Source organism: Piliocolobus tephrosceles, unplaced genomic scaffold (assembly GCF_002776525.5).
Source record: "Piliocolobus tephrosceles isolate RC106 unplaced genomic scaffold, ASM277652v3 unscaffolded_42331, whole genome shotgun sequence".
Taxonomy (NCBI): domain Eukaryota; kingdom Metazoa; phylum Chordata; class Mammalia; order Primates; family Cercopithecidae; genus Piliocolobus; species Piliocolobus tephrosceles.
The window spans coordinates 1-13626 of NW_022326901.1; the positions used below are offsets into that span (position 1 = coordinate 1).

General features: G+C 55.1%; 2 protein-coding genes across 3 annotated transcripts; one reads left to right on the forward strand and one right to left on the reverse strand.

Annotated features, from left to right (window-relative positions):
• Positions 1-842: 842 nt before the first annotated feature.
• On the forward strand, positions 843-10215 carry LOC113223719 (liprin-alpha-3-like). 2 transcript variants are annotated; one of them, XM_026453124.1, is made up of 9 exons: positions 843-918; positions 1671-1871; positions 5141-5203; positions 7281-7456; positions 7864-7961; positions 8190-8365; positions 8454-8522; positions 8747-8918; positions 9269-10215. In XM_026453124.1, the coding sequence occupies exons 2-9, from the start codon at positions 1683-1685 to the stop codon at positions 9325-9327; spliced, it is 1002 nt and encodes a 333-aa protein (XP_026308909.1). In that variant the 5' UTR covers positions 843-918; positions 1671-1682; the 3' UTR covers positions 9328-10215. The 2 variants fall into 2 exon arrangements, with proteins under 2 accessions (XP_026308909.1, XP_026308910.1); XM_026453125.1 differs by lacking the exons at positions 843-918; positions 1671-1871; positions 5141-5203 and having other exon boundaries at positions 6919-7456; positions 9269-9340; positions 9425-10215.
• A 159-nt stretch (positions 10216-10374) lies between these two features.
• LOC113223718 (sarcoplasmic reticulum histidine-rich calcium-binding protein) lies at positions 10375-13623 on the reverse strand (the record flags this gene model as incomplete). Its single annotated transcript, XM_026453123.1, has 6 exons — positions 10375-10514; positions 10701-10737; positions 11211-11265; positions 11514-11582; positions 12493-12563; positions 12639-13623. Coding segments are annotated over 6 exons (1254 nt in total), but the record flags the coding sequence as incomplete, so codon positions are not given.
• Between the last annotated feature and the right edge of the window lie 3 nt (positions 13624-13626).

A 13626-nucleotide genomic window follows, 5' to 3' on the forward strand; every position in this document is an offset into this window, starting at 1 on the left:
GTGTGTGTGTTAGTGAGAGTATGTGTGTGCGTGGATGAGTGTGGATGAGTGTGTGTGTGAGTGTGGTGTGACGACAGTGTGTGTGGTGTTGTGTGTATAAGTGTGTGTATGAGAGAGTGTGTGTGAGTGTGTGATGGTACGTGTGAGTGTGCATGAGTGTGTGCCCGCGAGTGTGAGAGTGTGTGTGGTTAGTGAGAGTATGTGTGTGTATGAGTGTGTGTGTGTGTGAGTGTGGTGTGAGTGACGACAGTGTATGTGTGGTGTGTGTGAGAGTATGTGTGTGAGTGGATGAGTGTGTGGATGAGTGTGTGTGTGGTGTGAGAGTATGTACGTGAGTGTATAAGTGTGTATGAGTGTGTGTGTGTGTGTGGTGTGAGTGACGACAGTGTGTGGTGTGTGTGTGAGAGTGTGTGTGTGCGTGGATGAGTGTGTGTGAGTGTGATTGTGCATGTGAGTGTGCATGTGTGTGCCTGCGAGTGCGTGTGTGCAGCAGTGGTCGTGAACAGAAATGAGAATTCAATGCTGGGAGGGGGTGTCCGTGACCCTGAACTTGCTTTCCTGAAAACCCAGGAGCTCCTAGAGTTATTTTTTCTTTCTTAATTTTTGTGTTTTTTTCATTTATATTTTTTGTTTTTCTTTTTTCTCTCTTTTGATAGGGGTTGGGGGAGAGGATTTATATTCACATGTATTTTTTGACCTTCTGCCGTGTTTTATACATTCATAAAAGGTGCGTGTGTGCGTGCGTACGTGCGTGTGTGTGTGGTGATGCGGACCATCCACAGAGCAGGGGGACTCCACCCCTGACAGCTTCTATCCTGGCCCCTTCACCCCTACAGGCATGAACTCCTGGAGGAGGCCTGCCGCCAGGGCCTACCTTTTGCTGCCTGGGACGGGCCCACCGTGGTGTCCTGGCTGGAGGTACTGGGGCCCAGAAATGCCCTGTTGGTCCCCAACCCCTGTGACAGCCCTACTGGTAGGGGCTGCCTGGTCCTCCTGGCGCCACCCTGCTTCTAGCCCAGAGGTGGGGGTGGCCATGGGCCGGCAGGTGAGGACCCAGGACGGCTCAGCCTTCCTCTTCATCTAAACAGCTTCTTTCTCCTTCTCCTTCCCCCCCTGCCGCTCTGGCCTTGCCCACCTGGGTCATGGTCTCCTGTCGTTCTCTCTACTCTCTCTTTCTGGGTTCTCTGTCTCTATTTTTCGGCACGATTACCATCTCTGACCACGCTTTTGTCATCCCCCGTATTTCTCCTCATGTCTCCGATCGCCCTGCCGATGTCTCCCTGTCTCCCGCTTCCTGTCTCTCCCCACCCTCTTTTCTTTTTTCTTTCCTTCTTTTTCTTTTCTTTCTTTCCCTCCCTCCCCCTCCCTCCCTCCCTCCCTCCCTCCCTCCCTCCCTTCCTTCCTCTCTCTCTTTCTTTCTTTCTTTCTCTTTCTTTTCTGTCTTTTCTTTCTCTCTTCCCCCCACCCCCGTCCCCGGCCATTTGTCTCCCTTGGACTCTTCCTCATCTCGTCCACGTCTCTTTTCCTTGTCCTGTTTCTTCTCCCTGCAAACTTTCCCACGTCACTGTTTCATCCCCCCCCCCCCCCCCCCCGTCCCCCCCCCCCTGTCCCCCCATCTCTCCGGTTTTCTCCTCCTCTGTCCCCTCTGTCCATCCGTTCCTCCGCTGCAGCTGTGGGTAGGCATGCCTGCCTGGTACGTGGCCGCCTGCCGGGCCAATGTCAAGAGCGGTGCCATCATGGCCAACCTGTCAGACACAGAGATCCAGCGCGAGATCGGCATCAGCAACCCGCTGCACAGACTCAAGCTTCGCCTCGCCATCCAGGAGATGGTCTCGCTCACCTCGCCCTCGGCCCCCGCCTCCTCTCGCACTGTGAGTGTCCGGCGGGGCGGCCAATTCCAGCCGTCGCTTCCTCAGGGCCCCGCCTCTTGCCCTCAGTCTAGCCAATCCTGGGCTTGCTCACTCCTCTGTCCCACGACCCTGCTTCTCATTGGCTCTCACCCCCTCAGCCTCCCCTCTGCTCCCGACTTGGCCTGTGGTCCATGTGGTACTCCAGGAGGGGCCCAGCCTACCTCCTTCCCTGACTCTCCCCCTCTCCTCGGCATTTGCTGTCCCACTCAAATGTCACCACCTCCAAGAAGCTTTCCTTAACTTGTCAGCTAAACTAGTTTCCCCCATCATTCCAGCATATCAGCACCTTCTAATTTTCCCCATAGCATTTATTGCCTTCTAATTATTTTATCTTTTCATTCCAACTTTTTTTTTTTTTTTTTTTTTTTTTGAGACAGAGTTTCGCCCTTGTTGTCCAGGTTGGAGTGCAATGGCGCGATCTCGGCTCACTGCAATCCCCCCCTCCCGGGCTCAAGCCATTCTCCTGTCTCAGCCTCCTGAGTAGCTGGGATTACAGGCGCCCGTCACCATATCCGGCTAATTTTTGTATTTTTAGTAGAGACAGGGTTTTGACATGTTGGCCAGTCTGGTCTCGAACTCCCGACCTCAGGTGATCCACCCGCCTCGGCTTCCCAAAGTGCTGAGATTACAGGCGTGAGCCCCCACGCCCGGCCCTCGTTTCAACTTTTTATTACGAGAAATTTCAAACATACAGGATATCATGTGTACCCAGTTCAGCAATTCTCAACCTTTTGCTGTACCTGCTCTGTTGTGTGTGGAGGGTGGCGGGAGTGGGGAGTACAGGTTGACTTTCCCTTACCTCAAATACCTGGGACCAGAAGTGTTTAGAATTCCTGATTTTAAAAAGTTTTTTTTTTTTTTTTTAATATTTGCATAGAAATGAAATATCTTGGGGATGGGAGCCAAGCCTAAACATGAAATTAATTTATGTTTCATATGCGTCTCATACACATGCCTAAAAAGAATTTTATACAATATTTTAAATAACTTTGTGCATGAAACAAAGTATTGACTGCATTTTGATTGTGATCTGTCACATGAGGTCAGGTGGGGGATTTTCCTCTTGTGGCTTCACATCAGCACTTAAGAAGTTTAGGGCCGGTGGGGCGCGGTGGCTCAAGCCTGTAATCCCAGCACTTTGGGAGGCCGAGACGGGCGGATCACGAGGTCAGGAGATCGAGACCATCCTGGCTAACACGGTGAAACCCCGTCTCTACTAAAAAATACAAAAAACTAGCCGGGCGAGGTGGCGGGCGCCTGTAGTCCCAGCTACTTGGGAGGCTGAGGCAGGAGAATAGCGTAAACCCGGGAGGCGGAGCTTGCAGTGAGCTGAGATCCAGTCACTGCATTCCAGCCCGGGCAACAGAGCGAGACTCCGTCTCAAAAAAAAAAAAAAAAGAAGAAGAAGTTTAGGGCCAAGTGCCATGGCTCACACCTGTAATTCCAGCATTTTGGGAGGCCTTGGGCGGCTGATCTCTTGAGCCCGGGAGTTCAAGACCAGCCTGGGCAACATGGCGAAACCCCGTCTCTACTAAAAATACAAAAATTAGTCGCATGTGGTGGCACATACCTGTAGTCCCAGCTACTCAGGAGGCTGAGGTGGAAGGATCCTATGAGCCCAGGAGATCGAGGATGCGGTGGGCTGTGATTGTCCCACTGTACTGCAGCCTGGGTGACAGAGACTGCATCCAAAAAAAAAAAAATTTTTAGAATTCTGGAGCATTTTGGATTTTTAGATTTTCAGGTTGGGGATGCTGAGAGACTTGTACTTGAATGTCATTTGAGGTAATGATAACAGCTTAGCCTCCAAAATTACTTTAGTGGGTCTTTTTCTCTTTTTGAGATGGAGTCTCGCTCTGCTGCCCAGGCTGGAGTGCAGTGGCATGATCTCGGCTCACTGCAAGCTCCGCCTCCTGGGCCTCAGCCTCCAGAGTAGCTGGGACTATTGGCGCCTGCCACCAAGCCCGGCTAATTTTTTGTATTTTTTTAGTAGAGATGGGGTTTCACCATGTTAGCCAGGATGGTCTCGATCTCCTGATCTCGTGATCTGCCCGCCTCGGCCTCCCAAAGTGCTGGGATTACAGGCGTGAGCCACCGCGCCTGGCCTAGTGGGTCTTTTTCTTCCTTGTAAATACCACATCCTTTATCATACCTAAGGGCATTCACATTGTTGTTAATTTCTTTTTCTTTTCCTTTTTTTTTTTTTGTTTGAGACGGAGTCTCACTCTGTCGCCCAGGCTGGAGTGCGGTGGTGAGATCTCAGCTCACTGCACCCTCCACCTCCCTGGTTCAAGCGATTCTCCTGCCTCAGCTTCCTGAGTAGCTGAGATTAAAGGCACAGGCCACTATGCCCAGTAAATTTTTGTATTTTTAGTAGAGATGGGGTTTCACCAGTGTTGGCCAGGCTGGCCTTGAACTCCTGACCTCAGGTGATCCACCTGCCTCTGCCTCCCAAAGTGCTAGGATTACAGGCCTGGGCAACATGGCGAAACCCCATCTCTCATCCTAATTTTTGTATTTTCAGTAGAGACGGGGTTTCTCCACGTTGGCCAGGCTAATCTCAGACTCCAAAAGTGATGTGCCTGCCTCAGCCTCCCAAAGTGCTGGGACTACAGGTGTGAGCCACCGCAACTGACTACAGTTGTTAATTTCATCGACTATTCAATCTGTATTCAAATTTCCCCAACATACTTAAAATATGTTGATTATTTCTTCCCCAGTTCGATGAAAAGGGTCTGTTGTGTCCCTAGCCATATCCCACACCCTATGACGGTGACTGGTGCCTGACACTCACCAGAAGATACATAAATGTTTTTATCCTTGTATGGATTCCTAACTTGTGGGGTTGTTGGGAGCAGAAGATCAATAAATGTGAAACCCCCCACAACCCCTAAACATTTGCCCCATGGCTATGTCTGCCCCCCATTTTTGAATCCTCATTCTGTACCTCTGTGTGAGGTCAGCGAGGTGACGTCATTTGCACAGGGGCACACAGCAAAATGCATGGCAGGGTCCCAATTCCAACCTGAATTTGTTCAACTCCAAAGTCACATTGCCCGGTACATGGCAGGTGTCCGATAACAAGGATCATTCCTTTTCTCTGTTACTGCTTGTCCCAGAAAGCAGGAGGGACATAAACGTATGGCCCAGGGCCTTCAGGAGGACACCCTCCTTCCCCTCCCCCACGCGAAGCCCTCTCCCACCATCCATTAACACTCCCTGCCCCTCAGTCCACAGGAAACGTGTGGATGACACACGAGGAGATGGAGTCCCTTACGGCCACGACCAAGCCCGTGAGTGCCCCCTGCCGGCCGCCTTGGGGGTGGCACTAACCCTCTTTGGGGGTGGGGGCAGGGACCGAGTCTGTGGCCATCCCTAAGTCCGCTCCTTGCGTCCTCCTCTGCCTGCCCCTTAACTCACCCCTTCTCTCCCCTCTTCCTACTAACGGGTCAGGAGACCAAGGAGATCAGCTGGGAGCAGGTAGGGGACGCGGGGCGGGGTGTGAGCGCATGAACAGGCTGTGCACGACGCATGGATGCTCCTCCTCCGAGCCCTGCCCCTGTCCTCACCAGAACATGCCATCATCCCCATGGGGGGGCGCTGTGCCAAGCTTGGCTCTGGACTGTTCCATTATGGCTTGGTGGTGGGGAGGGTAGAGGGGATGCGATGTGGAAGCCCAGACTGTTGCATAGTCAGCCTTATGCATGGACCATTTCATCATCGTGGATTGTGGGGGCTCTAAGGGGCTTCAATTCTGTAGCTTAGGAGAGACGCTGAGCAGCAGGTGTCCCTATAGTGGAGGGGGCCGGGGCTACAATGGACTGCTCAGTGTACCAGGGCCAAGGAGGAAGCATTGGCTGTGGTGGTGGTGAGGTAGCCAGGCTGAGTAAGAAACTGGGAGGAAGAGCTACACTTTGTTCTCAAGAAACAAGAGGCGGCCAGGCGCGGTGGCTCCTGCCTGTAATCCCAGCACTTTTGGAGGCTGAGGTGGGCAGATCACCTGAGGTCAGGAGTTTGAGACCAGCCTGGCCAACATGGTGAAACCCTGTGTCTACTAAAAATACAAAAATTAGCCGGGCACAGTGGCTAGCGCCTGTAATCCCAGCTACTTGGGAGGCTGAGGCAGGAGAATCGCTTGAACCCAGGAGGTGGAGGTTGCAGTGAACCGAGATTGCACCACTGCACTCCAGCATGGGTGACAGAGTGAGATTCCGTCTCATAAAAACCAAACAAATAAACAAACAGAAAAATCAAGAGGCATGAGCTGACTGTCCACAGAGGAATTATGTTTGACTGTGGTCATAGATCACATATTTCCAGCCAGGGGGAGGTGTGGATTTTGTGCTGATGCTGAAAGGCATGAGGGACTTGGGGCTCACCTGGAATATTGTCCTGGGCCAGATACAACATTAGACAAGTATTTTCAGGACATTGCAAGAGTGATGGCCCTTTCTTAGTGGGAGAGCTGCCTTGAAAGAATCCATTGTCCTGACTTGGGGGTGTAGTGACGTTGGACTGTACTGAGACAGAGTTAAAGCAGTGCTTCCCCAAATTTAATGGGTATTGGGGTGGCACGCACCTGTAGTCCCAGCTACTTGGAATACTGAGGCAGGAGGATCGCTTGAGCCCAAGAAGCCAAGGTCAACCTGGGCAACATAGTAAGGCCCTGTCTCAAAAAAATAAACAAATATGGCCGGGCGCAGTGGCTCATGCCTGTAATCCCAGCACTTTGGGAGGCTGAGGTGGGTGGATCCCTTGAGGTCAGGAGTTCGAGACTAGCCTGGCCAACATGGTGAAACCCCGTTTATACTAAAAAATACAAAAGTCAGCCTGGTGTGGTGGCATGTACTTGTAATCCCAGCTACTCGAAGGTTGAGGCAAGAGAATTGCTTGAACCTGGGACGGGGAGGTTGCAGTGAGAGGAGATCGTGCCTCTGCACTCCAGCCCAGGTGACGTAGCAGACTCTGTCAGAAAGAGAAAGAGAAATAAAATAAAATAAAAGAAGAAAGAAAGAAATTAAAAAATAAACATAATGTATATTTCAAATCACCTGAGGGTCTTGTGAAAATGCAGATACCGACTTCAGCAGGCCTGGAATAAGGTCTGAGATTCTACAATTCCAGGAAGTCCACAGGTGATGGCGATTCTCTAGGTCTCGGGACCACTGTTTGAGTAGCCAAGAGTATATGTTGTCATGAAGAACTAGGAGACAGCTCCGGATTGGTCCATTATCCTGAGCAGAGATTGGTCATTGTGCTACTATGGGGTGGGAAAAAACCTTGGATTGGGAGGTTGGACTGCACCCCTCTCCTGCACAGTGGGAAGGGGCCAGAGGGTCTGATTCCTCCCTCACCTGCCCATGGCCCCAGATCCTGGCATATGGCGACATGAACCACGAGTGGGTGGGGAACGACTGGCTGCCCAGCCTGGGGCTGCCCCAATACCGCAGCTACTTCATGGAGTCGCTGGTGGATGCCCGAATGTTAGATCACCTTAACAAGAAGGAGCTCCGGGGCCAACTCAAGATGGTGGACAGCTTTCACAGGTGGGGGCTGCCTGGCCAATGGGTACAGTCCAAAGGGAAGCCCCACCCCAGAGAGTCTTTGGCCAATGGGATTGGCCATGGGAGATTCCTAGGCTTATCTTGGCCCTTTTAGCCTGAGTTCTCAGGAAATCCTCACTCTGTGCCCCTTTCACCAATGAGATGGTCCACAGGAAAAGTTCAGATCCTGAGATGGCTTGGCTAGTTAACCCTGTATCCCCTCCAGGCTGGCCAGTAGGAAGTGTCTATTGTTGAAAATGCCTCACCTCCTGAGGCGGTCAACAGTCAATAGAACCGATCAGCTCCCCACCCTTTCCAAGAAGAGCACAGCCAGTGGGGAGGGACCCGTAGGAGCAGCAGCCAGGGGGATTGGAAGGCTCATCCGTGACTCCACTTCTCCTGCTGCTCAGGGTGAGTCTACATTATGGAATTATGTGCCTGAAACGGCTTAACTATGACCGGAAGGACCTGGAGCGGAGGCGGGAAGAAAGTCAGACCCAGATCCGAGGTAAGTCGAGTGTAAGGGCCCCTTTGGGAGCCAGGTGGAGGGTGTAGAGCTGGATGGGGAGGAGAGGGGGTGGGGAGAGGCCGGAGAAGAAGATTGGCACCATAACCGAGGGGTGGGGCCAGCGTGGGGGGCGTGGCCCGAAGAGAGGAAATGGAGGTGTAGGTACGGGCTAAACTGAACTCTCCAGGCCACGGGAGGGGCACGGCTGAGGGTCCTTTCCGTCCCCAGACGTGATGGTGTGGTCCAATGAGCGGGTCATGGGTTGGGTGTCCGGGCTGGGCCTGAAAGAATTTGCCACGAACCTCACGGAGAGCGGGGTACACGGGGCACTGCTCGCCCTGGACGAGACCTTCGACTACTCCGACCTGGCCTTGCTCCTGCAGATCCCCACGCAGAATGCACAGGTGAGCTGCCGCTGGGCCTGGAGCATGCTAGGCGTCCCCACCTCGCAGACTGCACTCTCCAACCGCCCCCTCCACCTCCTCTTTCCAGGCCCGGCAGCTCCTGGAGAAGGAATTCAGCAACCTTATCTCCTTAGGCACAGACAGGCGGCTGGACGAGGTGGGCGCGGCAGCAGCTCAGTGGGCTCTGCTCCCAGCGGCTCCTCGAGAGGCGGCGCTGAGGGGGCGGGGCCTGACTTTATTAAGGAGTTACAGTTGGAGGCGGGGCCAGGAGAGGGGCGGGGTTAAGGGAGAGGTGCGACCCGGAGAGGGGTGGAGTCAAAGGAAGGGGCGGAGTCAGACGAGGCCCGAGTCCCTCACCGGCTGCCCGGCTCCTATACCTAGGACAGCGCCAAGTCTTTCAGCCGCTCCCCATCCTGGCGGAAGATGTTCCGGGAGAAGGACCTCCGAGGCGTAACTCCCGACTCAGCTGAGATGTTGCCCCCCAACTTTCGTTCGGCTGCAGCAGGAGCCCTGGGCTCTCCGGGGCTCCCTCTCCGCAAGCTGCAGCCAGAAGGTGGGGGGCTCCCAAATGCGACATCCCCTCCTCTCTTCCCTTGGGTTGGACATGGACCACCTCAGTAGTCCAGGTTCTGGAATGGCCTAGTCCTTTCTCGCCCACCCCTGAAGAATGGACTGCTCCAACGTTCCGGACTCCCCCCTCAGGATGAAATGGATAAATCCCACTCCCCCTTCCCAAGGCGGGAGTGAACTCGCCCAAAGCGAGTTTGAGTCGGAAGGGAGGGAAACCCATGTGGAGCCCGGCGATCGTTGTGACATCGGGAAGGGAAGTCCAAAGGGAGGAATCCTGGAGAGGAACAGGGAGGAGGGTACTCCAGGCTGAACCGCTGCTCGCTCTCCCTCCAGGCCAGACTTCTGGGAGTTCCCGGGCAGACGGCGTTTCGGTCCGGACCTATTCCTGCTAGTGCAGGCCTCCAGGTGAGGACCGTGCTGGGCGACCTTGGGGGTGCGGGGCGGCACGGTGGATATTCACTGCTCCACGCGCTGCCCGGCGTCATGCAGGTGACCTCACTCGGACGGAAGAATCTTCCCGAGGTTGGGCTGTTCCCTCTCCTGCCCGGACTGTGGCCTCGCCGGGGAGAGCGGGCGGGGGAGCTGGCGCCTAGGACTGGACCATCTGTACAGACCAGCGGGCGTGCGCGCGCCCGCCTCGCACAGGGCTGGGGCCTGAACCAAACCACATGAACTGGACTGAGGGGGAAGAAGCGGGCAGGAAGAAATCCCGCCCCAAACGTCCGCCTTCCTTTTCTCTACTTTGTAATTTATTGATCAGTTTCTGTTGGGAGACGGGTGTCCTTTACCCGCGGGAAGGGGGCGGGGCTTCCCTTCCGGGCCGCATGCGGGGAGAGGCTGCCCCTCCCCTTTTTCCTGCCCAGTTGCGGGGCCCAAGTCTTCCTTCTTCGTCCGAAAGGAGGGGAGGGGAGACTCGCTGCTACAAGCCTCGCCCCCTGTGCCACTCAGCTCCGCCCCGCCGCGTCCGGTCGCCGGTCCCCCGGGTCATCTGCGGGCGGGGTCCCCTCTCCCTCCCCCGTGTCTCGTGTCCCCGGGGCCTCACCGCCCCCCGTGCTGTGGCCGTGTCCGTGCCCCAGGGGTAGGGGGCGCAGAATGGCGCTCCCCCTTCCCCTCTGGCTCCGGGGTTTGCATGGGAGAATCCTCTTTCCACGATGCCGCTGGGCGACGTGGCGTGGGGGCAGGGGGGCAGTGGGGGAGCCCTCGCCCCCGACTCTCGGTCGGCCTCCCCGCCCCAGGCGTCACTCAGTGATCACGGGTAAAGAGAACTGTTTCAAAAAGCTCCTTTGTTGACTGATATGTTTTTTTGGTAGGGGGGCGTGTTCAACCAACCTCCTCGAGCCAGGAGTCCAGGCCCCTCATCCCTCAAGTCTAGGTCCAGGTCCCTAGAGCCTACTCGCATTACCTGATGCCCTGAGATTCCCAGACTCCACGTCTCACAATGAGGTTTCGGGGAGCACGTTTATTCAGAGAAATAAATATGGCTCATGGAAAGGGGTTGGAAGGCAAAGGGAGGTACCGCTGTGTCGCAGTCGAGCGACTGGGTCAGGGTTCCGGCGTTTCCAGCATGTCCACCAGGGCTCTGGAGAGGAGGACGCCAGAAGTTAAACAGCTGGCGTTCAAAGCTCACACCAGGACGCTTAGAGATCATTAACCTGCCCATTTCATGGACGAGGAAATGGAGTCCCAGAGTCGTCCGATAACTCATAGCGAGACAACCACTTCTCTAAACGGGGTTTTACACACTCTCCTCCCCCAGTACACTTACTGATATAGGGACGAGGAGAAATAGTCGACGTAGCTTCCTGTGGGAGAGCAGAAAAAAGAGGCTTGAGGGCTACTGCACGAGCAAAATTAGGTGGCCACTCAGTATAGCGTGCGAGATTAGTGCTAGCGCCACCTCCTTTTCTCTAATTCCCTAATTCCTTCTTCAAACTGAATCCCTTCTACTGGACCCCTTTTTCGTTCTGGGTGATTCCGTTCTCCAGTAGCCCCGCCCCTTCGATTCCTACTTGAGTTGACCTCGCCCATTAGGCTCTAGGCCTGCACCTCAGCCCTCCACTCATTTCTGTCCCTTGACTTCAGCAACTCCACCTGGTGTTCCTCGAGCCAGGTCCCGCGGCCCACGTGCTCACAGCTTTGGCCACGCCTCCCCTCTTAACCCCGCCCCACCAGTCTTCCGGGCCAGTCCGTCAGGTTTGGCTCCGCCCCCACCAGGATTCACCACGCTGGGCCTGACACCTTCTTCAGGTTTTTCCAGGGCCCTGACCATGCTCACCTGGAGTGCAGACCGTTTCGCAGACCAGCGGGCAGAGATAGCAGAACTGACAGTGCTGGGGGTGGGGACGGGAGAGAGAGTGAGCGTGGGGCGTGGCCGGGGGCGGAGTTAGGATGGGGCCAGGACCAGACCGGACCAGAGGCTAGGTCTAGGTTAAGGTTGGAGTCAGGATCGCTTGTGGAGTCAAGGTTGCATCGGGGTAAGGGGTTAGGTCAGAGGCCAGGATTTAGGGGTGGGGGTCCTCAGAGGGTCCTGGTGCATCCTAAGGCCCAGTGGAGCCTTGAGTGTGAGGTGAGGTCTCACCTGGCACTGGTCGCAGTGCTCACCCATGTTCTCCTCATCACAGTGACAGCTCTCACATTCAGTGCATCGCTGGGGACCAGGGGAGCCTGGTTAGACGGAAACTCTAACCCCACTTGGGAGACACCTGCCCCTGGTCCACCCCTGCACCCTGGACGCTTCCCCAGGCTCTGCCCTCTTTATCTCTAACACTGAGCTCTGTATCTGCTCCCCCAAATCAGCCTCTCTCCCCTCCGCTGGCCCTGGTTTGTTTCCTTTCTTCCTTCCTTCCTTTCCCATTTTTTTTTTTTTTTTTTTTTTTTTTGAGAGGGAGTCTCTCTCTGTTGCCCAGGCTGTAGTGCAGTGGCACAACCTTGGCTCACTGCAACCTCCGTCTCCCGGGTTCAAGCGATTCTCCTGCCTCAGCCTCCTGAGTAGCTGGGATTACAGGTGCATGCAACCACGTCCGGCTCATTTTTTGTATTTTTTAGTAGAGACGGGGTTTCACCATGTTAGCCCGGATGGTCTCGATCTCCTGACCCCGTGTTCCGCCTGCCCTGGCCTCCCAAAGTGTTGGGATTACAGGGGTGAGCCACCATGCCCGACCCTGCCCCTGGTTTTCTATGTCATGGTGACCCCATGTCCCCCACTCAGGGTGGGCTCAGGTGCTCTCTCCACCTCCTCTCTCTATTCTCCCCCTAGCCTATCAGCCCCTGTGCCGTCCCTCCTTCCCCCGACTCTTTGCCACAGACCCCTGTCTCTGTCCCCACACCCCAAGATGCAGCTTGGGTCTTGTCCTCTCCTACCTGAATCACTGCCCCAGCCTCCTCCCCAGCCTCCCAGCCTTCAGTCTGTCCTCACCTCACATGCCTGCATAAGGATCTCTTCATTCAGAACTGACCCTGGCCTGACCTTGCTCTGAGCCCTCCCACAGCACCACCCCAGGGCCCCTGGGACAGATTCTGGGGACACCTTGGTGGGTGGATCTGGGCTGGGGACATACATTGCAGAAGGAGCAGTAGCCACACAGGGACCCTGGCTGGTAGTTCCCGTACTCCTGAGCGTCCTGTGGACCTGCGGGGACAGAAGGGCAGCAGTGACCCAGGCTGACTCGGTTCCTCCACACCCACACCAGCCCAGGCCACTTACCTGTGTCCTCACCGCTTTCCTCCTCACAGGAGGCACCGCCAGCCTCCTCTCTCCCGTCCAGTGGGTTGGGGATGATGGTGAAGTGGGGCTTATCTTCCTCCAGCCCCTCCTCCTCCTCCTCCTCCTCGCTGTGGTCTCGGCTCAGTGGGGCCCCAACTTCAGCCCTCTCTTCCCTCCTCTCCTCCTCTTCTTTCTCCTCCTCCTCCTTGTTTTCCTTTTCTTCCTCCTCCTGATTCAGGCTGAGGCCATGACCTTCCGCCTCATCCTCCTCATCTTCCTGGTCCCGGCTGCCATAGTGGGTGCCTTTCTCTCCCTGCTCTGAACTTTCATCATCTTCCTCATGGGAGCCAGGGTCCTCTTCCTTCTCCTTTTCCTCCTCAGAATCATCCTCCCTCACATGGCTTCTATCCTTGACCACTGTGTGTCCTGGGGGGTGATGGCTCATCTCTTTGATGGACCCTCTTTGACCATGGCCAGTTTCTTCATCTTGGTGACTTTGCCTGTGGTTGGGGACCTGGTGGGCAAGCTCAGCGGAGACCTCCTCATCTTCCTCCCTGGGGACTCTGTGGTGGTGATGGTGGGGGACTTCTGTTTTATACTCATCTTGGAAGTCCGCTTCATCACTCTTGTGGCCTTGAGGTTGGTGGCTTGCAACACGGTGGCTGAACTGGACTGTGATCTCCTCTTCTTCCTCTTCCTCATCTACAAGGCCATGGTGGACACGTTGGGGACCCTGGTGCCAATGTTCAGTGGACACATCCTCATCTTCTTCCTCTTCTCTGTGGCCTTTGTGCCTGTGGTCAGGGACATGATTGTGGTGTTCACCTGAGACAGGCTCATCCTTTTCCTTTCTGTGGTCTTGGTGCCTGTGGGCCTGGTGTCCATACTCAGTAGAGACATCATCATCATCATCATAATCATCATCATCATCATCATCATCTTCTTCTTCTTCTTCTTTGTGGCCTCGGTGTCTGTGGCTGGGGTCATG

Excerpts from the sequence above, each read along its gene's own strand:
- LOC113223719 (XM_026453124.1), top strand. The coding sequence starts at position 1,683 with ATGCCTGCCTGGTACGTGGCCGCCTGCCGGGCCAATGTCAAGAGCGGT. Across the intron at positions 7,962-8,189 it reads AAGTCAGACCCAGATCCGAG|ACGTGATGGTGTGGTCCAAT; the intron begins GTAAGTCGAGTG and ends TTCCGTCCCCAG. Across the intron at positions 8,523-8,746 it reads CAGACAGGCGGCTGGACGAG|GACAGCGCCAAGTCTTTCAG; the intron begins GTGGGCGCGGCA and ends TCCTATACCTAG.